General features: G+C 46.1%; 1 protein-coding gene and 1 pseudogene across 1 annotated transcript; one reads left to right on the forward strand and one right to left on the reverse strand.

Annotated features, from left to right (window-relative positions):
- The first annotated feature begins 11,218 nt into the window (after nucleotides 1-11,218).
- LOC127328339 (uncharacterized) lies at nucleotides 11,219-11,599 on the forward strand. Its single transcript, XM_051354944.1, has one exon. It carries the CDS (start codon nucleotides 11,219-11,221, stop codon nucleotides 11,597-11,599), a length of 381 nt encoding a protein of 126 aa, XP_051210904.1.
- Nucleotides 11,600-13,782: 2,183 nt separating this feature from the next.
- Nucleotides 13,783-17,175, reverse strand: LOC127329857 (uncharacterized; annotated as a pseudogene).
- Nucleotides 17,176-23,483: the final 6,308 nt, after the last annotated feature.

Consider the following 23,483-nt stretch of genomic DNA (forward strand, 5'->3'; position numbering starts at 1 on the left):
CGCTCGATCTCTTTGCAGGCACTCCCAAAAAAGTTTGCCGACTATCTTGACGGCCAGGAGCCAGCTAAGGTGTATCTGCGAGCAGCTGACTGCGGTCCTCGTCTCTGGACCGTGGAGGTCCTATTTGACGGACAAGGCCGGATGTATCTCGACAAGGGCTGGATTTCGGCTGCTATGTACACTTCAAATATGAAGGCGATGATGTGCTCACAGTGAAGGTGTTCGACGGAACAATGTGCAGGAAGTACTACTACTCAGACGACGAAGATACTGACGATGAAAGTGACGACGACGTGAATCCATGCATCCATCCCCTTTAGATAAGGGGATTATGACCAAGAATATATATGTAGCTTCATATGCATCGATTTAGAGATCTACTAGCTATTTTCTATATATTTAGAGATCTAGCTATTTTCTATATATTATGCACAATGTTTAGCATAAGAGTCACTTTAGATTAAGCTACGAAAATAGTCACCTGCCATGGGCTGAGGCGGCCCCACAGAGCGGCTCTATATTATATTGGGACAACCCCAGCGGTCATTGGCTGCGGAGGCCCCACAGAGCGGCAATATATGATTTTCTATAAATAAATAGACGACCCCACTGGTCATTGGCTGCGGCAGCCCCACAGAGCGGCAAATATATGTCTTTTCCTGAAAAATAGATGACCCCACTGGTCATTGGCTGCGGCAGCCCCTCAGAGCGGCAATATATGACTTTTCCTGAAAAATAGATGACCCCACTGGTCAATTGCTGCGGCAGCCCTAGAGCAGCCCCATGTGTCAGCACGAGACGGGTCAGAGAGGAACTGCCCTCTGTGCAGCCCCACCCGTCAGATTAACGGTAACGGTAAAGCCTCTGACCTGATGGCAACCCTCCCGTCCGAGCGTCTGCGAGGGGTTTCAAACTAGAGGGAGGGGTAAACTGAGGAAAAACTAACGAGCTGGGGAAAACTGAGCACAACTAAGGACCCGAGGGCACGAAAATAGAAATCCCTATCCAATATACTCAACAATCCAGAAGCTACAGGCCGTGTCTCCCTTTGGGGAATAGAACTTTCTCCTCGGGACATCACGTATGAAAAAAGAAAGGCAATAAAGTCGCAAATTTTACCAGACTTCATCGCAGAGTGGATGGAGTTGCAAAACACAGGACCTCCGGATTTATCGAGAACCTGGACTATGAACTTTGACGGGTCCAAAAGGTTAGAAGGAGCAGGGGTGATACTCATATCACCTGAAGGCGACAAATTGAAATATGTCTTGCGGATGACGTTCCCAAACGCATCTAATAATGAGGCAGAATATGAAGCTCTTATACATGGGATGAAGATGGCGAAAGCCTGTGGCGCAACTCGATTAAAAATATTTGGCGACTCACAATTGGTGGTTCAGCAAGTCATGAACCAATGCGATGCAGTCAATGATAGCATGGTGGCGTACAAAGAGATGTATAATGAGCTGGAGAAGCTGTTTGATGGATGCGAAGTAAACCACATCAGTAGGTTGAGCAATGATGAAGCCGACGTTCTTGCAAACATCGGGTCGCAGTGCCTCACAATCCCTCCAGGTGTGTTCTGGGAGGAGATAACAGAAAGATCCACAAAGCCGAAGAAATCAGCAAAAGAGGAGAAGAATGAGAAACCCTCGGGGACTGCGAAAGAAACATTGGAAGAAGAAGAAGAGGAACAGGATCTAGTACTGATGGTGCAAATCCCATGGATGCAGGCGTACATATCATATATCCTAAGAAAGACAATACCTGACGATCCAGTTGAAGTAAGGCGAGTTATTAGACGATCCAAAGCTTTCACGGTGGTCAAAGGGGAGTTGTACAAACGAAGTATTTCGGGTGTGTTACAAAGGTGCGTCACACCCGAAGAAGGAAGGATAATCCTAAAGGACGTACACGAAGGAGTATGTGGCCATCACGCAAGTAGTCGAGCTATCGCGGCCAAGGTTTTTCGAGCTGGATTTTACTGGTTGACAGCAATTGAGGACGCGAAGGAGATAGTGCGAACTTGTGACGCGTGCCAGAGATTTGCCGCAAAACCACACTCTCCGGCGGCGGAATTGATGCCCATACCCTTATCTTGGCCCTTTGCTCAGTGGGGTCTCAACATGGTGGGAAAGTTACACAAAGCCTCGCCAGGAGGATACGAGTATATGCTCGTTGCGGTCGACAAATTTACCAAGTGGATAGAAGCAAAGCTGATAAATTCACCGGATGCAGCGTCAGCAATAAAATTCGTGAAGAGCATTATTTTTCGGTTTGGAGTACCTCATAGCATCGTCACAGACAACGGGAGTAACTTCACATCCAAGGAATTCAAGGCGTACTGTGCAGAGGTAGGCATCAAATTGCACTTCGCGTCAGTTGCACATCCTCAAACCAATGGTCAAGTCGAGAAAGCCAACGGTATCATCTGCAATGGTATCAAGAAACGCTTGTTAGGACCATTGGAAAAAGCTCGACATACTTGGCCAGAGGAGTTGCCGAGTGTGTTATGGAGCATCCGAACAACACCAAATACAGCGACACAGGAGACTCCGTTCTTCCTGGTCCATGGAGCAGACGCAGTACTACCGATAGAAATAGAGCACGACTCTCCCAGAGTCACGGAGTATAATGAAGAAGTCTCCAGGAGAGCATTGGAAGATGACAACGACGCACTCGACGAAGCTCGAGACGAAGTATTATCAAGGGTAACTAAATATCAGCAGGACCTGAAAAACTACCACAGTCGACGTTTGCGACCAAGATCCTTTTAGGTTGGAGACCTAGTTTTGCGACTCAATCAAGAGCGCACTGAAAAACTCGAGTCGCCATGGCTTGGCCCTTATGTCGTCACAGAAGTCATCGAAGGAGGAGCGTACAGGATCAAGGACAAGAAGACAGGGAATCTCGAGAAGAACCCATGGAACGTGGCACAGCTAAGGCGTTTTTACGCTTAGTGTCGAAATATAGTTCTCCTTGTAAAAATACAATGTACTGCAACGCCCGCGAGTTTTCAGACGCACTCTTTTCCTTTTTCGGGGCACCGAGTGGGGCCGGGAAAGGTTTTTAATGAGGCGGGCTCGCGGTGCCGCAATATAATAAAGATAGTAGAAATATATATCTTTTCTTCGACACGATCGGGGGCTTACGCCTTGAAGTTACAATATAGATGAATTTAGCTGATAAAATTATCTCGCCTTGGTATTGAATACCTCGCCAGGTAAAACGAAGCTACAAAATAGCAATCAAAGACAAAACACTCGGGGGCTAGTACCCGCAAATATAGTATAAAAATTTGGTTGCTTTGGTTTAATACCTCGCATACACAATAAAGAGATTTACCACCGAAACACTCGGGGGCCTGAGGAGGAAAAATAGAAATATCTACTAACTTTACAATATAGAATATGTGTACAACATACAAGACGCAATTCCTGAGAAAACTTGACAGGACTAGAAGCAATGTCAATGACGGCTCAATATATTATCTATAGTCATCCGTCCAGTATTGGAAGTACGAGTACTATGTTCAGCATAGCTACCCCTTACGAAAAATTCAGCATCCATCCGAAGAAGTTCATCCATCATATCTTCGGCAACCGGGGTCACATGATCTTCAAGCTTGCTAACATCCCTTCTTCTTTTCGCCATCTTGGCTAAGCACTTGGTAACAATCTGGCTCATGTCAAATTTGGGATAACAGATTTTGATCATCATCATAGCAAACCTGGCACCGGCAGAAAGTTGAGCTCGCACGAAGTGATGGATACGAGGAGCATCTTGAAATTTCTCCAACAAACCAAGAAGAGTATCGGGCGCCTCGTTCCGAGGAAATAGCGTCTTGTAAACCAGGGTCAAGGTTCTGGCGCAGAAATCAAGAAACTCGCGAACCTGACAGGCGCGGTCTTGAAATCTGACAATTTGTCTGGTATGCTCTGGAGTGGCCCAGAAAAGAGAACCATGGTCAAGAGAAAGGTTAACAAGGAGATTCGTCCTGGTATTCACCCTTTCATCCTCAGCAGCAGCGTCGATAAAGGAGCCTAGTTGGCGACAACATAAGAATCTCGAAAAAGGAAATAGCGAGAAAACGGGAATCTCGATTTGCAAGAGCATACCTGACATATCTGCACTGGCCTCAATCATCAAATCAAGCATAAAATTTTCTCGAGTAGTTGCTTTTTCAGCTTCCGAAATAGCAGCTTCCTTGGCAGTTATGGCTTCTTTAGCTTGTTGAAGGGCAATCCTTTCCCTTTCGGATGCTTTGCGAGATTGTTCCATCATCGCAAGAGTTTGCTTTTTCATGGACTGAAGTTGTTGGCGAAGTTCTTGCAAATCTTGTGGGGAGTGTTTACTTGAAGAACCTTCGACAAGGTCATCAGCGACAAGTGTTTTCTTCGAGAAGGAGGAAGCAGGAAAAGTGTCGGCAGGATGAGGATTTGCGGAGTAGTTATCAAATATCAACTGGAAAAGGAAAATTTCAGTATCAATGATCACGCAAAATAGAATTCCATTGATTTTCGAGACATTTACACAAATATTACAGGAGGAGTCTTCAAAAGAACTACTACGACAGTTGTAGCCAAAGTTACTGCGGCGACAACTTCAGAAGGAACAAGAAAATAAAAAACAAAAAAAGATAAGGCATTCTACTAGACCTCCGGCTTTGACGAGCTAGGGGCAGGAGTAGGCTTGAATCCAAGATAAGCGAGGATCTTCTTTGTGTTGGGCTTCGCAGCCTTGATCAGCGATCGCCACTTCGTGGTCTCCATCTCCTGTGTGTCGCCAACTTTGGTCCAGTCGATGTTTTGTTGTCGGCAACAGGGCGACGGCAGTGCTTTCAACAGCGACCTTCATATTTTCTTGGCGCAGCTTCAGTCCAAGATCTTCTGGTGGATTAAAGCACTTGGCAAGAGCAAGAAAAGTCGCGGGTTCCTCTTTCTTCGGGAAGAAGTAGGGGAAGAGCCGCGACAGTCCTTCCTTGGCCTGATCAATGCCGTCGCGTGTTTCTGTTCCATGAAACTCAAGGAACGCAAGTGCGTCAAGAAGAGGATCATTGTCGGGATCTTCAAGTTCAAATTCCTGAGATGTTTTATCTGTCGAGACAGAAATTTATTGATCAACAAACGAGTAAAGAAAAGCAAGTCCAAAGAATACAAAATGGTTCAGGTACTCACTGACAAAGCGAAGGTTTTGCGACTTCAGGCGTTTAATAATCGCGTCTTCGCGAGCAGATTGTGCGGCTATATGCTCGCTCAGCGAAGTCTCGGCATCGTGAAGCCTCTTCCTAAGTTCTTCGACACCAGCAGCGTCAGCTTTGGCCTTGTCAGCCTCTGCCCTAGCCTTACTAGCATCTGATTCAGCCTTCTTACGAGCCTCCTCACTTTGCTCTAATTTTTGAGCAAGTGTGTTGGCACGCTCGTTGGCCTCCGCAGCTTTTTTACGCCAAGATAGTTAAATCTAGTTAAAATCACGACAAGAAAGGAGTGAGAAGGCAAGGGTAAAGAGAAGCAGAAAGACATTACCTTCAACTTTGCTAGCATAATCGCGGTACCCAACGAATTGGGCACCGAAGCGGATGAATTCCTTAATCAAAGGCTGTTAAAAGAAAGATAGAGAAAGAAAGCGTCGGTAGGGGAAAAAGTGCGATAGCACAAAATCAAAAAGAAGCAAACAGAGAAAACATCGACAGCATCAGAAAGCAGTTGAGGACTTACATCATCCAAAAGAGGAGTCGAGGAGCTACCCAATTGCAAGGTAGGCTCCGTGATTGTTTCAACCCTTGCCCTTTTTGGAGAAGGGACAAGAGGGCTTGCAGGAGGAGTAGGTGCGTCGGTGTTTTGTTGAGGAGGCGAAGATTCTTCTCCTTCAACTGGCACTTCAGAAACAACTAGAGTATGCGACGTACTCGTTCGAGCAGTCGCATCAATAGCTGGCATTTCTTCCTCGTCACCACTACAATTAAATTGCGGAAGTATAAGAAGCTAGATAGACGAAAACTTTCAAGAATTAAAACAGCGAGAGCCAAGGAGTAACTTACGAACTGACGAGGGCGTCAAGGTATGGATCGAAAGCTGCCTTCCGACGTGAAGGAGCAGCTTCTTCGGCTTTGGAGGTGCCGGAATCTTCGACGTCTGTCCTCTTCCTTTTGTTCTTTGGAGAAACAGCGGGAGGAGGAGACTGTGCCGATGCGGTAGCTTCAGAGGCAGCCTCCTTTTCAGAGGATCCCGCAGATTTTCGAGAACCTGCGGGTTCATTCTCAAAGGAAGGAGCATCTTGGTTGTCATCAGTGACAACGGCTCGTTCTTCGACTTCTCCACCCTCAGGAAGGGGGGGAAGAGAGACAAGGCTTGGATGGTTCTATAAAAAAAAATATAATAAGCAAAAGGAGATGTCAATAAAAGAGTTATGAAAAGGATGTCAAACAAATATGAGAAAATCGACAAAGGTTACCTTGGGAAGCGCATTGGTGGCGCTATATGGTTTTACGCGACAAGAAGAAGGGACATGATCTTTCTTGCTGAGGGAGGAGATTTTCCGGACAAGTTTTTCTAAATCCTTGACCGATAAATCCACCGACAAACGATCCACATCATTGTCGCCAGTATACTTCCAGAGGGGATTTTTGCGAGCCTGCAGAGGCTGCACTCTGATTCTAAGGAAATATGCCGTGATCTGGATACCCGACAGTTCTTTGCCGCGGGTGTTTTGCAGATCGTGGATGCGGGTCATCAATGCCTCCGTCGCCGTCTTTTCTTCGTCGGTAGCCTCTGCATCCCAGGAGCGGCGGCGGAAGATTTTCTCGGCACCATCAAAAGGAGGGATGTTGTCTTCAGCACACCCATGGTTCTCCTCATGAATGTACAGCCATTTTTTGCGCCATCCTTGAACTGAGTCAGGGAATTTGACGTCGAAGTACTCGACATCAGGGCGAACGCAGATAACAATGCCGCCTATGTTATAGGCGACATTGGGAGAGCCATTGCGGCGACAGAAAAAGATACGCTTCCACAACGCCCAGTTAGGTTGGACGCCGAGGAAGGACTCGCAAAGGGTGATGAAGATGGAAATGTGGAGGATAGAGTTGGGTGTGAGGTGATGAAGCTGCAGTCCATAAACAAAAAGCAACCCCCGAAGAAAAGGGTGAATGGGGGCAGAAAGGCCGCGGATGAGATGATCGACGAAACTAACCCGATACTCCATTGGAGGGGTTGGGTAGCTCTCTTCGCTGGGGAAGCACAGCGCCTTCGGTTTCTTGCTGATCCCCAGTTTCTTCAGGAGGTTGATGTCTTGGGCAGAGATTTTGGATCTCTCCCACTCGGCGCTCCCCAGATCTGTGGAAGCCATCGTTGATTCCGGCGTGCTGTGCCTGGTCAGTCTGCGCGGTGGCATCAACAATGGCGCAGGAGTGCAGCTCGAGAGAAGTTGAGCTCAGGGAACTGTGGGGCGCAAGAGGAGATTTTTGCAAGAGGAGAACAGGGGAGCGGCGCGAGCGAAAGTGCTGAAGGAAGAAGATGAAGACCTTAAATAGAGGTGCGGTGAAGCGGCGAACCGTTGGATGGAAAAAGTGTGCGGTAGACGATATACACGTGGAACAGGGGTAAAAAAGTAATTTCACGCTGGGGGAGTTACAGTACGTGCGCCAGGAAAAGCGGAGGACGTGTGTCCCCCACTTGCACGACGTGTTAACGTGGTAAAAATTTGGGCCCACGAGACAGAGGGAGAGAAGTTCTCGCGTTTTCCCGATACAGTGATCGTGGCTATCATCAGCAATGATGTCACCTTGACAAGATAAAATTTCGGCTACAAAGGTTTGTAAGAATGGCGACAGCAGAAGATTTTTGATTATTTCGAGAGCCTTTGATCAAATACAAGTTTTTGCCCAAATGCTCGGGGGCTACTTTGGAAAAAATGAAAAGTTCGAGAAAGACAAAATAGAAATGGTATGAGCCTATGATCAAATACAAAATATTTGCTCATAGCCTCGGGGGCTACTCCCATCGGGAGCGCTGTTCGCGCACCCGAGAGATTTGAAAATTTCGGGAGAAAAAGAAAATATAGCGGCATAAAGCGTGGAGCCTACACCCAAGCACAAGTCCTTGGTTGTAGCCTCGGGGGCTACTCCCATCGGGAACGCTGTTCGCGTGCCCGATGAAATTATAAAAAAGAAAGATAGAAGAACAAGAGAGTATATTTCGAGTTAAAGTAACTCTACATATACTCCCATCGGGAGAGCAATATAAGTCATCTGTTGACTCAATAAAATGTGCCATTCCAACAGCCGAATAAGCACTCGACAATATATTCTCAGAACGCCAAAGTTGCGAACAATTTCTGAATGCCGCAAAACTTTGCGAAGGTAAGACCCCAGATCCGTTCTGAGTGGCGTGGCGCCGTCTCTGACGTCGGTTTGCTACTTCTATCCGTATCAACAGATACGAAGAAAAATCCTAACGGACGCGTTAGGTACCCGATAAATATGACTGGGACTCGACAGAATGGTAAGACCTTAAGCGGCACCTGTCGAAGTTTACACCAGTATACCGAGATCATGTCCGGGGACGTGATCTTGAAGTAGGTTTTTGCGGATTGCCACTAGAGCAATTAACTAGTACCTGATCCGTCAGATGAACTAGCCCCAACTACCATTATCCCTGTACACTATAGAAATTCATATGAAGAAATATAGAGAAGTTTAAAGTTGTAGAGTAAATATAAACAGTGGAGATTTTCCCTGACTCTGCGATTCAAGCAAAATCTCGGGGGCTACTGACATAGGCATCCCCAATGGGCCTGCCGACTATAGTACCCGGGGTTTACTGAAGGCCCACGACTCGAAGAATAAGAAGAATCGGAAGCCCAAGTTGTTATTAAGGAAAGCTAGAGTTGTATTAGGAGATGATGTTTGTAATCTTGCGGGATGAGTTGGAAACCCTCCCGGACTCTGTAACTTGTACAATACGAATCCCTCGGCTCCGCCTCCTATATAAGGGGGAGTCGAGGGACAAAGAAAGCATCGAATCATTGTCTCACAAACCCTTGTTTTTACATCGTCGAGTACTTTTCGGCTGAAACCTTCGAGATCTACTTGCCCTCTACATCCAACGAAACCCTAGTCTACTATCTGTAGGCATTGACAAGTTAATACCTTGTCACCAGGCTCTCAGAATGACGGTGTAGAGAATGAGCCACCATGTAATTAACTTCCTGGTGCAGAGCTCTGGTACGTTCCTCCGAAGGGAGAGACAGATCTACTTCGTCGAGAACGCCGTCGGGTGAGAACCCTTTCCACCTGATACCATGTTTACGGGTTCTCTCAAAAGAGCCGATGAGATCGGCTTCGAAGACAGCTTTAATCTCATCGTATTTCTTCTTGTGATCCTCAGGCAGATCTTCGTACGTGACTGGTCCGTCCGCCATCTCAGCTGCAGATGTTGACGTAGTTGCTGTAGAACGTCCCACCGGGCGTGCTAGAATGTGTTGCCTGCCAAAACCCACCGGCGAGCAGCGACGAGCAACACGAAGAGCAGGGAGGCTCCCAGAACTGCTGGTGGGTCCTGGTCCCTCGGGCGACGGCCCGCAATGCTCCGGCACGCGTCCTAGCTATTGCGAGGGCGTGCCACCTGACCTATACCTGGTCAGGAAGGTGCTGGATTGCTTCGATTAATTTCCTGCATGGCAGACACGTAAACATTAAATCCGAGCCTCGATCGGCTCTCAGGTTACCCTGTGGATCAGCTCAAAGAGCCGATTCATCCATGGTTCGTATTGGATCTACGATAACATGGGGTTCCTGCTTGATCAATACCAAGTTAAATCGATCTACGACAGTCTAGGGCTTTCACCGCATAATTGGAACATCCTACACGTAGTTGAGCCTGGCAGATACGAAAGATAACAGAAAACTAATCCAAGAAGAGGCCTAAAAACCAACACAGAGTCAATTCCTGGAACAACCCCTCTTGGATCGGCAAACCATACCTCACGCACTACTGGATCGTTCAACCCGTTTGCAAGGCCTGACCATGCGGATATCAAACAAATCCTTGGAGAACAAGGATCAACCATAACAGATCAGATCTACTAAAATAAAGTCCAAGCAAGACGCTGCCCTTACACCTAAAATAGGTGCAAAGGCAGCTAGATATTTAGGGGCAGCATAACTAAGCAAACATATCATAAAAGTATCGATGCTAGCCCAAAAACATCTATGATAACAGTATTGCTCGCCATCAACAAGGCTTCAGTACGAGCAACACAAACAACGAATAAACTGATACTGCCTAGATCGCAAGATGCGATCTAGGCAGCATGACGCTTACCCGGAAGAAACCCTCGAAACAAGGGGTGGCGATGCGCCTAGATTGTGTTTGTTGTGAACGTGATCGTCCTCCTTTCTCAATAACCCTAGGTACATATTTATAGTCCGTAGACTTTCTATCTTTGGAATAAACCTAACTGTGTACGAACCAACTCTATCTCTTAATTCTAAACTAAAACACGATCTACCATAATGTACAAATATTACGGGCAATCTAGCCCAAATTCTCGCACGAGGCCGATTCAGAAACACTTTATGTGCATATCCTCCAAGCCCATCTCAATCACGGCCCATCTCCTGATTTGGCTAAAATCCGGTGATAACAGCATGTGATAGAGCTTTACAATACCAGCAAAAACTCTTGAAACGTTGGGACTCCTAGTGCAAGGTGTGTAGTCTAGGAAGCAACACTATTAGAAAATAGGCATTTCGTCCAGACCTTTAGTCTGGCCCGGGACTAATGGCCCAGACACGTTAGTCCCGGTTTTTACGGGCCTCTAGTCTCAGGTTGGGATACAAGTTGGGACTAATGCCCCTACGCCTGCTGGCACCACCTTTAGTCTTGGCTAGTGACACGAGCCAGGACTAAAGTCAAACCGTTCGGTTCCCGCGCGGAACTCGACCGTCGTCGCCATTATTGATCATCGTCGGAAGTTGCATCGATCGGAAGTTGCATCGCCGCCGACGGCCGGCCACGGGAATTGATCACCCGGTGGCTGGCCTGTTCACCTCCCTCACCTATATATGCATCTTCACATCTCCTCCATTAGCCACATCTTCACATCCTCCATTAGCCATCTCTCCCAAATAGCTCTCTCCCGCCCTGGCCCCAATGGAGCAGCTCGCACACACCCTCTCTCTACCTCGATCTCGGGTGACTACCTAACCGCCGAAGAGATGCACTTCAAGATCACGGTCACTCTCCATGCATCAAGGGTGGATAGGTGGATCCGCGCCGTCAAGAGGGATTTCCTCGACGCCGCACCAATCAAGTGCGTGGGCTTGGATTGCGAGTTCACCGACCATCACGAGGGTAGAGATAATCAGCGCGTCGCCGTCCTTCAACTCTCGGTGGCGACCGATAATTTGGTCTTTCAAATTTGTTGGGCTGATGAAGTGCCGCAATTTCTCAAGGATTTCTTGCAAAACAAGACAATCAGATTCTGCGGCGCAGCTATCCACAAAGATGTGGAAATGATGCGTTCCTACGGAGTTAATATTCCGTCTGCGTTCGACCTCCAAAAGATAATCCCGAACCCCCCAAAAATCTCATTCTGAGTCTGTATGATCTGGCAAATTCTACTATTGGTACAAAACTTGAGAAGAAGAAGAGTAAGAGGGACAAGAAGAAGAAGAACAAGAAGAAGGACGACGAGGAAGAAGAAGATGAACTGATTTTTGGATGGGGCAATGTTTCATTGAGCTATGAGCAACTGCACTATGCCGCTCTAGACGCTCGTCTGGGCTTCGAGATGGCTAGGAGGTATTGGAGGCTACTTGGCTACAATAGCCAGGTTGATCGTCTCAATATTATTGATGATGAGTAGATGGTGGTGCGGTGTGTGGTGTGTGTGCCTTCTATATTTGTATGAACTATGAATCATCTCAATATATCGAATCTTTCTATTGTTATTCAAATTCCTCACGTTTTTCTAATAATAATGGATATATTATTTGTCCAATTGCGATTTACAGATTTAAAGATATTAATTATGCCATATTATATAAATAATGCATATATTATTTGATAATAATAATAATAAATGAATAAAAACAAAATTATTTCATATTCAAATTCCCCAATTTTTCTAATAACAATGAATATATTATTTGTCCAATTGCGATTTACAGATTTAAAGATATTAGTTATGCCATATTATATGAATAATGCATATATTATTTGATAATAAAAAAATGAATAATTTTTCTATTTCATATTCAAATTCCCCACATTTTTTAATAATAATGGATATATTATTTGTCCAATTGCGATTTACAGATTTAAAGATATTAGTTATGTCATATTATATGAATAATGCATATAGTATTATTTAATAATAATAATAATAAATTAATAAAAACAAAATTATTTCATATTAACATTCCCCACATTTTTCTAATAATAATGGATATATTATTTGTCCAAATGCTATTTACAGATTTAAAGATATTAATTATGCCATATTATATGAATAATGCATATATTATTTGATAATAATAATAATAATAGTTTTATTACTTATTTTATTTTCATGGAATTCAATATTATTATCCTATTCATTATTGTTTACTTAAATAATTGTGTTTTGGTTTTAAAAAATACAAAAATGTGACACAATGGTATAAGAGTTAATAGGATTGATATGGTACTATTTACAACAAGGTACAATCACATTCGCGGGAGCACATCAGGAAAGAACCGAAAGAACCGAGGAGTTAAGCGTGCTGAGGGTGGAGTAGTGTGAGGATGGGTGGCCGCCCGAGATGTGACCAAGTCTAGAATTTGACTAGAGATTAAGTGTAATTAGTGTTAAAAATGGTCCAAGTGAGAGAGAGTAATGAGTCAAACAATTAAAAAAAAAATTAGAAAAAAGAAAACAATTTCGGAAAATAATCATTAGTTCCGGTTGGGCTTACGGCCGGGACTAAAGGTCCTCCAGCCCAAACGCTATATCGCAGCCACGCGGAGAGCCGTTTGTCTCGGCTAGTAACCGGGCCGTGACTAAAGGGTTTGCCTTTAGTCCCGCCTGACTAGTGCCGCTCGGCCAACCGGGACTAAAGCATATTTGTGCATGAATTTTATCCGGAAAAGAATAACCTCGTTTACGAACCAACACAAGGGAACTTTTTTTTTTAACAGGCACAAGGGAACATGTATGTTGCATAATTAAAGTCAAAGACAACAACACTTTATACACAATAAAGAATTGTCGCATTATTGTTTATCGCACCAAATGTCCAGGAATAAACCAATCCCCATACGTATATTGATTGGACTAATCCTTAATTCGTAACTTCTAACACATCATCATGAGCTTGATGCAAGCTAAGGCTCTCAAAGCGAGACCGGCTTTTGTGAACCTGGGTGTATGTGAACCCACTTTCTCAAAAGTGGGTTTGTGATGTCAAAACATGTTTCAAAAATCGAAACACAAAATGATTGCAAAGATGATCTCAAACATGTGCCCTAGACATGAGTTTCGTTCTGAAAAAACATTTTATTTTGCCTCGGCAAAAAAGTGAAATTTTACAGGGCTATATAGCAGTATATATGTGACGTATTTTGTCTTTTTTAGATTCTGAAATAAAAAAGTGGTTTCTCCGCGAAAACTTTCTACGCACACATGGAACATGCATACGTACCCCGATATTTTTATTTCAGAATTTTTTCACATTTCGAAAATGCATTTTCAACCTGGGTTCACGTGCACCCAGGTTCAAGTGGGGCTTTTCCTCTCAAAGCTAGCTAGTAGTTACAAAGGTGCGAACACAGCCTTACCAATGACGTGCGTCTTCTTCTTCCCGAGCCCGAATCCGAAGACGTAGTTGACGTACACGTCCCCGTCCTTCACCGTCGCCGAAGTCCCGACCCTGTGCGCCGGCCCGACGTACCGGCCGGTGACGCGCGCGGTCTTCCAGTCGTCGGCGCTCTCGACCAGCCGGGTCGGCATGCCGGCGACGGCCAGCCTCGTCGGGGCCGGAGAGCAGCTCTAGCCCGTCGCCCCTCTTCAGCGAGCCCAGCACCTTCACCACGCTCACAGCCCCCGTCCTCGGCTCCACCTTGAAGAGATCGCCGCCGGTGGTGTGGATGACGAGGAGGTAGCCGTTTGGGTGGTAGATGATGCCGTTGAGGCCGATGAGGTTGTTCCACGCCCCGGGCCGCTGGATGAAGGTGGCGTTCTTTATGATTGAGAGCGGCTCGCCGTCCGGGCTCACCTTCCAGATCTTGCTGCCCAGGACGTCCGTCACGTACGTGTTGCCGTCCTCGTCGGCGCCCACGTCGTCCGCCAATGTGGACTCGCCTGCACCTACGCACGCAGGTGAAACAGATACCAATAGTCAATTTAGCGCTACATTTTAAACATAAGGCTCGACAAACCCGATTTTAAATTAGCAAAACTATCAACCGGCCAGAAATACATCAAACAGAACGAAAACAAAACAAAAAAAGAATTACGGTTACCAGCAAGATATACATGTGATGCAAAGCTATAACCTTAACCAAGAAAAGACCATGCAGAGTAGAGCAAGACTCCAAACTGCAAGATCTACAAGAGCTTCCAAGACTACAGCTAAACATCGGCAACTCGGCCTGAACTTTCAAGCAACGAGACGCCACTCCGTGGAGCGGCACCAAACTGAAGCAGCACATAAGACCGTCTGGCAGAGGACCACCAACACCGAGGAAATTGGCTAACTGCGCTAGTGAGAAGACGAGTCTCCAAAGTTCAAAGGGCGAAACTTGATGACAACGCCTCCTGAAAGGGATATGGTGCTCACGAGCGTCGCCGTTGTCGGCACAGGGTGTTGTGCAATACTTTCGCGGAAACTTCATCACCCACCCCAAGGAAATCCTAGTCTTTGCACCTGCCATCAGGATAGCCACCACCTATTAAAAATCCATCGGTGTCCCCCGTGCCACGATACAAACTCCGACATCCACCCTAGATCCGAGAGCGGTCGCGCAAAACAGATGCACACCGTTTATCTGAAGCCGGTCACAACAAGACTTGGGGCATCAAACAATAGGTATTCCAAGGTCACATAAGTCATGGCAACAGACAGTGCCCCGGGAAAGGCAACCAACAGCAGGATGTGTGTCATGGCCACGCCTCCAACGAGGTGAACGACATCTGTAGACGTCATCATCGTCGATAATGGCCAAAGCTATGTGGTGCTTTCGCGGACACACCATCGCGCACGCTAGCGTCCCTGCAGGCTAAACCTAGCGAACCAAACCAGTCCTACAGGCGCAACTCCGTGACACACCGCCTGCACGCTCGTCACAACTGGCCAGGAAATCAAGCAACCAGTGGCGGCGAGACTCACCACCATGCCAGGCTCTCTTAAGCGGAGTAAACCCGAGAGAGAGAGAGAGAGAGAGAGAGAGAGAGAGAGAGAGAGAGAGAGAGAGAGAGAGAGAGAGAGAGAGAGAGAGAGAGAGAGATGCGAGATGTTCCTGCCCATGCCAAGAACATCCGCAACTAGTACATGACAGAGGGGCCACGCCGGTCACTGGAGCCGCCCAAGCTCCGACCTCAACCTCTACTAGCCAGGGAGAGGAACCCACACATAACAGGCCTAGCTCCAACCGCATCTAGCCTGCCCAACCCAAGGCTGCCTAGATGAGGCCCAGACCTAGGCTTGTCGGATTAGATCTGGGCCCGCCATCGCCACCCCTAGCCACGGTCTCCCCGGCTACAAGACGCACCAGAACCGGCGACCGGGCTATTGTGCCGCGCCGATGCCCCGCCAGGCTGGCGGCACACCCCTCGCCGACTCGAGGAAGAAGCACTGCCGCTAGGGAAAGCCGCCCCGTGAGGCCATGCCCAAACGCGGGAAGAAGGACAGTCGCCGCCACCGGCGCCACGCGGGCTTTGCCTGGCGGCGACAGTGGGGGAAGGGACGGGGAGGAGGCCTGAGACAAGGAATGCAGAGGGGTCGCCCTACCCGATCTTATTATTAGAGCTTGATCGAAAGCATCATCATGCAAACAAGATGGAAGTTTACAACTTATGGGCAGAGGTGGACCACCCGTGAAACTGATGATGAAATAATTTTTCGAGAGTAATTTTAGAACAATTTTTCAGAATTCATGCTTAGCAAAGGCCGGTCTTGATCGATTATTCCCCATTGGACACTGGCACACAAAATCGGATCGTAACCCTGTATTATCTGTTTGGTACTCTCTTCTTTTCCTAAGTCTTGTCATGATTATAGTTAAAATTTAAACTAAAATCACGATAAAAAATTATGGAACTTGAGGGAGAGCTTAACAGTTCACTGTTCATGTCGACACCTTAAATAGGTGAAAGAAAACATGTTGTTCACTTAGCCTGTCTTTTTTTTTCACTTAGCCTGTCTGATTTACTCTGTGGACGTAATTATGGAACTACAGGGTTTTACCGGTAACCATAATTCATGGACGTAATTAGTGGAATGTCCGCATCTCATTCCCAACTGTTATAGATGGCGACGACGGAGCAGGGCCCACCGGTCAGTGATGTTCCTTTCGATCGGACGGCTACAATGCAAAGACATTCGTATGGCCGAGAGAGCCATCGGTCACGGGGGGAGACGGACGTACCTGGCTCGTCAAGTCGTGTGAGGAAGATGCGGCGCCCCGAGCCGAGCTCGTACGCGCCCACGGCGGCGTACCCGAACCGCGGCGGCCGGTCGGCGTAGGCCACGAGGATCCGCCGCCTGGGCGCGTCCAACGCGAGCCCCACCGCCACCTTGCCGGCCACGTCGGGGTCCGCCACGACGACCCGCTCCTCCACCTTCCCCGGCCCTTGGCGCACCTCGACCACGCTGGCGCCCAAGAAGGTACTCACCAGGAACCGGCCGCCCTCGGCGTCCCACTTGGCGCACTCGTGGATCCACCCGTCGCCGACGTAGGTCACGCCTCCGGCGGTGGTGCTCTCCAGGAACGCAACCGCCGCGGCGGCTGCAAGGGCCACGACGGCGAGCGCGGTCCCGCAGAAGCCCCGCCCGCCAGAACCTGCCACCGCCGCATCAGAACCGTCGCGACGGCGCCGCCTGCCTCCACACATGGCGATCGATCGAGCTGCAGCTAGCTAGAGGCAAGATCAGCAGAGCGGAAGGGGCGAGAGAGGTGCTGCTCTCTTCCTCGTTTGAAGTGTTCACTGGTGACTGGTCTGTTGACTGACTGCCTCGGTTTATCGCTGAGAAACACGGGGTTTGACGTTGAGAAAAATTGAAACACGGTGGTTTGACGTTCCTAAAAAAATGAAACACAGGGTTTGAAGTTTGAACATTTTACTACGATTCTTGTGGAGTTGTGGTTGTGGCTGCTTGGCGAGCGAGTCAGAATCTTTCGGGTTTTGTCGCTACACTGCACTTGATCCCTTTGATGAGCACAGTTTTGGGGTCTGCAGTCTGTTCCGGAATGTGTCGTAGGCTCGTAGCCTCGTAGGGATGGAGGGATATCGTATGTTTGGACTTAGCACCAGCATTCAGATTAAGAGCCGGATTGAGCGTTTGGGGACGTGTTTTGTTCGTGCCGTCTTTGGGGGACGTCGCTCCCCAGCCACGTCCCCCAAACGCCGTCCCCAAACATTTAAAATACTTCTTTTTAACACAGAACCATTTATTAAATATAGCATATGAATAAAAATGTTTGCGAGGATTGTTTTTAAATTAAATTACAACAAACAATAAAACAAGTAAACAAATATAATAAATAGGGGTAGATGCTACATCAAGGTGCACGGTATTTCCTTTGATCCTCCACAAATGCTCAACGAGATCAGCTTGAAGTTGCTCATGCACATTGCTGTCACGGATCTCTGCGTGCATGGCGAGAAAATCAGCAAAATCTGCAGGCAACTCATGATCAACCTCCGCAAGAGGGCCTTCACACTCATAGGGACCAACATGTGACCTAGCATGATTCTTGCGGTCATCCTCGATGATCATGTTGTGCATGATCACACAAGCCTGCATCACCTCCCACATTTGGTCGTGAGACCAGCTTAGAGCAGTGCCGGGACAATGGCAAATTGTGCTTGAAGCACACCAAATGCCCGCTCGACATCCTTCCTGCAAGCCTCCTGTCGCGTAGCAAAGTGAGAATTCTTCAGACCTGATGGATTCGAGATTGTTTTGACAAAAGTGGCCCATTTTGGATATATACCATCGGCTAGATAATAGCCTTTGGTATATTCGTGGTCATTGATCTCATAGTTGCATGGTGGAGCATGCCCTTCCACTAGTCTGCTGAACACCGGAGACTGTTGCAACACGTTGATGTCATTGTGTGATCCCGCCATGCCAAAGAAAGAATGTCAAATCCACAGGTCATAATCTGCCACAGCTTCAAGCACCACACTGCAATATCCATGACGGCCTTTGTATATACCTTGTCAAGCAAACGGGCAGTTCTTCCATGCCCAGTGCATGCAATCGATGCTTCCAAGCATTCCAGGAAATCCTCTGGCAGCATTTTATGCCATGATCCTTGCAGTCTCTTCCTCAGTTGGCCCTCTCAAATAGTATTTGCCAAACTTTCCTACCACAGCTCGGCAAAACTTGTACATGCACTCAATGGCAGTAGACTCACTCATGCGAAGGTATTCGTCCTGTGTATCGGCAGGTGCTCCGTATGCAAGCATCCTCATGGCGGCGGTGCACTTCTGAATCGACGAGAACCCGACAACGCCTACAGCGTCGAGCTTGAGCTTGAAGTAGGGGTCGAACTCTCGAACGCCGTGGAGGATATTCATGAACAGCCCCTTGCTCATCTTGTACCGGCGCCGAAAATTGTCGGCATGTTTTGCCTCGTCGGCGAAGTAGTCGTTGTGCAGCATGGCATGCCCCTCCATCCTCTGCCGGGGCTTCGACTTCCTTCTTCCCGGCCTTGATCCTCCGCGGCGCGGCCTCTTCCTCTTCTCCGCCTCAGCGTCAAGCATGTCCTGGAGGGACGCGATGATCAGCAAATGCTCCCGCAGGTCGTCGAAGGCTTGCTCGTCCTCCAGCAGCAGGGCAGCCATCTCATCGTCGCTGTCCATGGCTAAAGCAAAATCAATGGTTAAAATTGCGCCGAGGCAGACGACGCAACAAACAGCGGCCAATCGCGCCTACCTGGCAAGTCGTCGAGCACCTTCTGTGCGCGGAGGTGGGGCGGATTTGACGGCACGTTCTGGGACGCGCTGGCGATGCGGCGGCGGCGGCACGACCGGCGGGAGGCCCAGCCGCGACAACGGTGCCGACTCTCAATAGAGATCAGACGCCCAAACGGCCGGGAAATCCAGCGGCGGCGGTGGGGTGGGAGGTGATACGTCTCAAACGTATCTATAATTTCTTATGTTCCATGCTACTTTTATGACAATACTCACATGTTTTATACACACTTTACATCATTATTATGCATTTTCCGGCACTAACCTATTAACAAGATGCCGAAGCGCCAGTTGCTGTTTTCTGCTGTTTTTGGTTTCAGAAATCCTACAAAGGAAATATTCTCGGAATTGGACGAAATCAACGCCCAGGGTCTTATTTTTCCATGGAGCTTCCAGAAGACCGAAGAGCATACGAAGTGGGGCCACGAGGTGGCCAGACCATAGGGCGGCGCGGCCAGGGAGGGGCCCGCGCTGGCCTATGGTGTGGGCCCCTCGTCAGCCCTCCGACTCTGCCCTTCCGCCTACTTAAAGTCTCCGTCGCGAAAACCCTATTACCGAGAGCCACGATACGGAAATACTTCGAGAGACGCCGCCACCGCCAATCCCATCTCGGGGGATTCAGGAGATCGCCTCCGGCACCCTGCCGGAGAGGGGAATCATCATCGGAGGGCTCTACATCATCATGCCCGCCTCCGGATTGATGCGTGAGTAGTTCATCCTTGGACTATGGGTCCCTAGCAGTAGCTAGATGGTTGTCTTCTCCTCATTGTGCTATCATGTTAGATCTTGTGAGCTGCCTATCATGATCAAGATCATCTATTTGTAATGCTACATGTTGTGTTTGTTGGGATCCGATGAATATTGAATACTATGTCAAGTTGATTATCAATCTATCATATATATGTTGTTTATGTTCTTGCATGCTCTCCGTTGCTCGTAGAGGCTCTGGCCAAGTTGATACTTGTGACTCCAAGAGGGAGTATTTATGCTCGATAGTGGGTTCATGCCTCCATTGAATCTGGGACAGTGACAGAAAGTTCTAAGGTTGTGGATGTGCTGTTGCCACTAGGGATAAAACATCAATGCTTTGTCTAGGGATATTTGTGTTGATTACATTACGCACCATACTTAATGCAATTGTCTGTTGTTTGCAACTTAATACTGGAAGGGGTGCGGATGCTAACCCGAAGGTGGACTTTTTAGGCATAGATGCATGCTGGATAGCGGTCTATGTACTTTGTCGTAATGCCCTGATTAAATCTCATAGTAATCATCATGATATGTATGCATCTCTATTTGTCAATTGCCCAACTGTAATTTGTTCACCCAACATGCTATTTATCTTATGGGAGAGACGCCACTAGTGAACTGTGGACCCTGGTCCATTCTTTACATCTGAATACAATCTACTGCAATCATTCCTTCGCAAACAAACATCATCTTCCACACTATACATTTAATCCTTTGTTTTTAGCAAGCCGGTGAGATTGACAACCTCACTGTTACGTTGGGGCAAAGTACTTTGATTGTGTTGTGCAGGTTCCACGTTGGCGCCGGAATCCCTAGTGTTGCGCCGCACTACACTCCGTCACCAACGACCTTCACGTGGTCCTTGACTCCTACTGGTTCGATAAACCTTGGTTTCTTACTGAGGGAAAACTTGCTGCTGTACGCATCACACCTTCCTCTTGGGGTTCCCAACGGAAGTGTGCTTCACGCGTATCAAGACTGTTTTCTGGCGCCGTTGCCGGGGAGATCAAGACACGCTGCAAGGGGAGTCTCTCACATCCAATCTCTTTACTTTGTTTTTGTCTTGCTTTACTTTATTTTCTGTTTTGTTTGCTTTCTTTATATCAAAAACACAAAAAAAATAGTTGCTTTACTTTATTTCATTTGTCTTGTTTGCGTTCTCTATATCAAAAACACAAAAAAATTAGTTACTTGCATTTACTTTATTTAGTTTGCTTCATTTACTACTGCTAAAATGGGTACTCCTGAAAACACTAAGTTGTGTGACTTCACTAGCACAAATAATAATGATTTTATATGCACTCCTATTGCTCCACCTGCTACTACAGCAGAATTCTATGAAATTAAACCTGCTTTACTAAATCTTGTTATGAGAGAGCAATTTTCTGGTGTTAGTTCTGATGATGCTGCTGCCCATCTTAATAATTTTGTTGAACTTTGTGAAATGCAAAAGTATAAGGATGTAGATGGGGATATTATAAAACTGAAATTGTTTCCTTTCTCCTTAAGAGGAAGAGCTAAAGATTGGTTGCTATCTTTGCCTAAGAATAGTATTGATTCATGGACTAAATGTAAAGATGCTTTCATTGGTAGATATTATCCTCCTGCTAAAATTATATCTTTGAGAAGTAGCATAATGAATTTTAAGCAATTGGATAATGAACATGTTGCTCAAGCATGGGAAAGAATGAAATCTTTGGTAAAGAATTGCCCTACCCATGGACTAACTACTTGGATGATCATTCAAACCTTCCATGCAGGATTAAATTTTTCTTCGCGGAACCTATTGGATTTAGCTGCTGGAGGTACTTTTATGTCCATCACCTTAGGCACCGCAACAAAGCTTCTTGATGATATGATGATAAATTACTCTGAATGGCACACGGAAAGGGCTCCACAAGGTAAGAAGGTAAATTCTGTTGAAGAAACCTCCTCCTTGAGTGATAAGATTGATGTGATTATGTCTATGCTTGTGAATGGTAGATCTAATGTTGATCCTAATAATGTTCCTTTAGCTTCATTGGTTGCTCAAGAAGAGAATGTTGATGTGAATTTCATTAAAAATAATAATTTCAACAACAATGCTTATAGGAATAATTCTGGTAACAACTATAGGCCATATCCTTCTAATAATGGTAATGGTTATGGTAATTCTTACAACAATAATAGAAGTGTACCCTCTGGTCTTGAAGCCATGCTTAAAGAATTTATTAGTACACAAACTGCTTTTAACAAATCTGTTGAAGAAAAGCTTGGTAAAATTGATATTCTTGCTTCTAAGGTTGATAGTCTTGCTGTTGATGTTGATCTTTTAAAATTGAAAGTTATGCCTAACGAAACTAAACATATTAAGTCATTTGCTACAGCAAACGCTATCCAAGTTCGTATTAATGAAAATATTAGATTGATGGCTGAATTGCATGCTAGGTGGGAAAGAGAAGAAAACGAAAAACTTGCTAAAGATAATGTAGCTAAAGTTTGGACTATTACCACCACTAGTAATGTTGATGCCTCACATGTTGCTACACCTCCTACTATCAATGGTAAAATAATTGGTGTTGGCAATGTTTCTACTCCTAATGCAAAGCGTATAAAACTGCTTGAAACTGCTAAAACTGCTAAAACTGTTTGTGATGAAACTGCTGAAATTTTTCAAAATATTGGGGACAATGATCTCATTGCTGTAGATCATAATGGTTTAGATTTTGATGATTGTCATATCTCTGAAGTTATAAAGTTCTTACAAAAACTTGCTAGAAGTCCCAATGCTAGTGCTATAAATTTAGCCTTTACAAAACATATTACAAATGCTCTCATTAAAGCTAGAGAGGATAAATTAAAACTTGAAACTTCTATTCCTAGGAAGTTAGAAGATGGTTGGGAGCCCATCATTAAGATGAAAGTCAATGATTTTGATTGTAATGCATTATGTGATCTTGGTGCAAGTATTTCTGTTATGCCTAAGAAAATCTATAATATGCTTGACTTGCCACCATTGAAAAATTGTTATTTGGATGTTAATCTTGCTGATAATTCTACAAAGAAACCTTTGGGGGGGATTGATAATGTTCGCATTACGGTTAACAATAACCTTGTCCCCGTTGATTTTGTTGTCTTGGATATTGAATGCAATGCATCTTGTCCCATTATTTTGGGAAGACCTTTTCTTCGAACCGTTGGTGCTATTATTGATATGAAGGAAGGGAATATTAAGTATCAATTTCCTCTCAAGAAAGGTATGGAACACTTCCCTATAAAGAGAATGAAGTTACCTTTTGATTCTATTATTAGAACAAATTATGATGTTGATGCTTCATCTCTCGATAATACTTGATTCACACTTTCTGCGCCTAGCTGAAAGGCGTTAAAGAAAAGCGCTTATGGGAGACAACCCATTATTTTACTTCTGCACTTTTGTTTTATATTTGAGTCTTGGAAGTTGTTACTACTGTAGCAACCTCTCCTTATCTTTATTTTATTGCATTGTTGTGCCAAGTAAAGTCTTTGATAGTAGGGTTGATACTAGATTTGGATTACTGCGCAGAAACAGA

The sequence above is a fragment of the Lolium perenne genome, chromosome 2, assembly GCF_019359855.2.
Source record: "Lolium perenne isolate Kyuss_39 chromosome 2, Kyuss_2.0, whole genome shotgun sequence".
NCBI lineage: Eukaryota > Viridiplantae > Streptophyta > Magnoliopsida > Poales > Poaceae > Lolium > Lolium perenne.

Coding starts and splice junctions, on each gene's coding strand:
- LOC127328339 (XM_051354944.1), top strand. CDS start 11,219: ATGCACTTCAAGATCACGGTCACTCTCCATGCATCAAGGGTGGATAGG.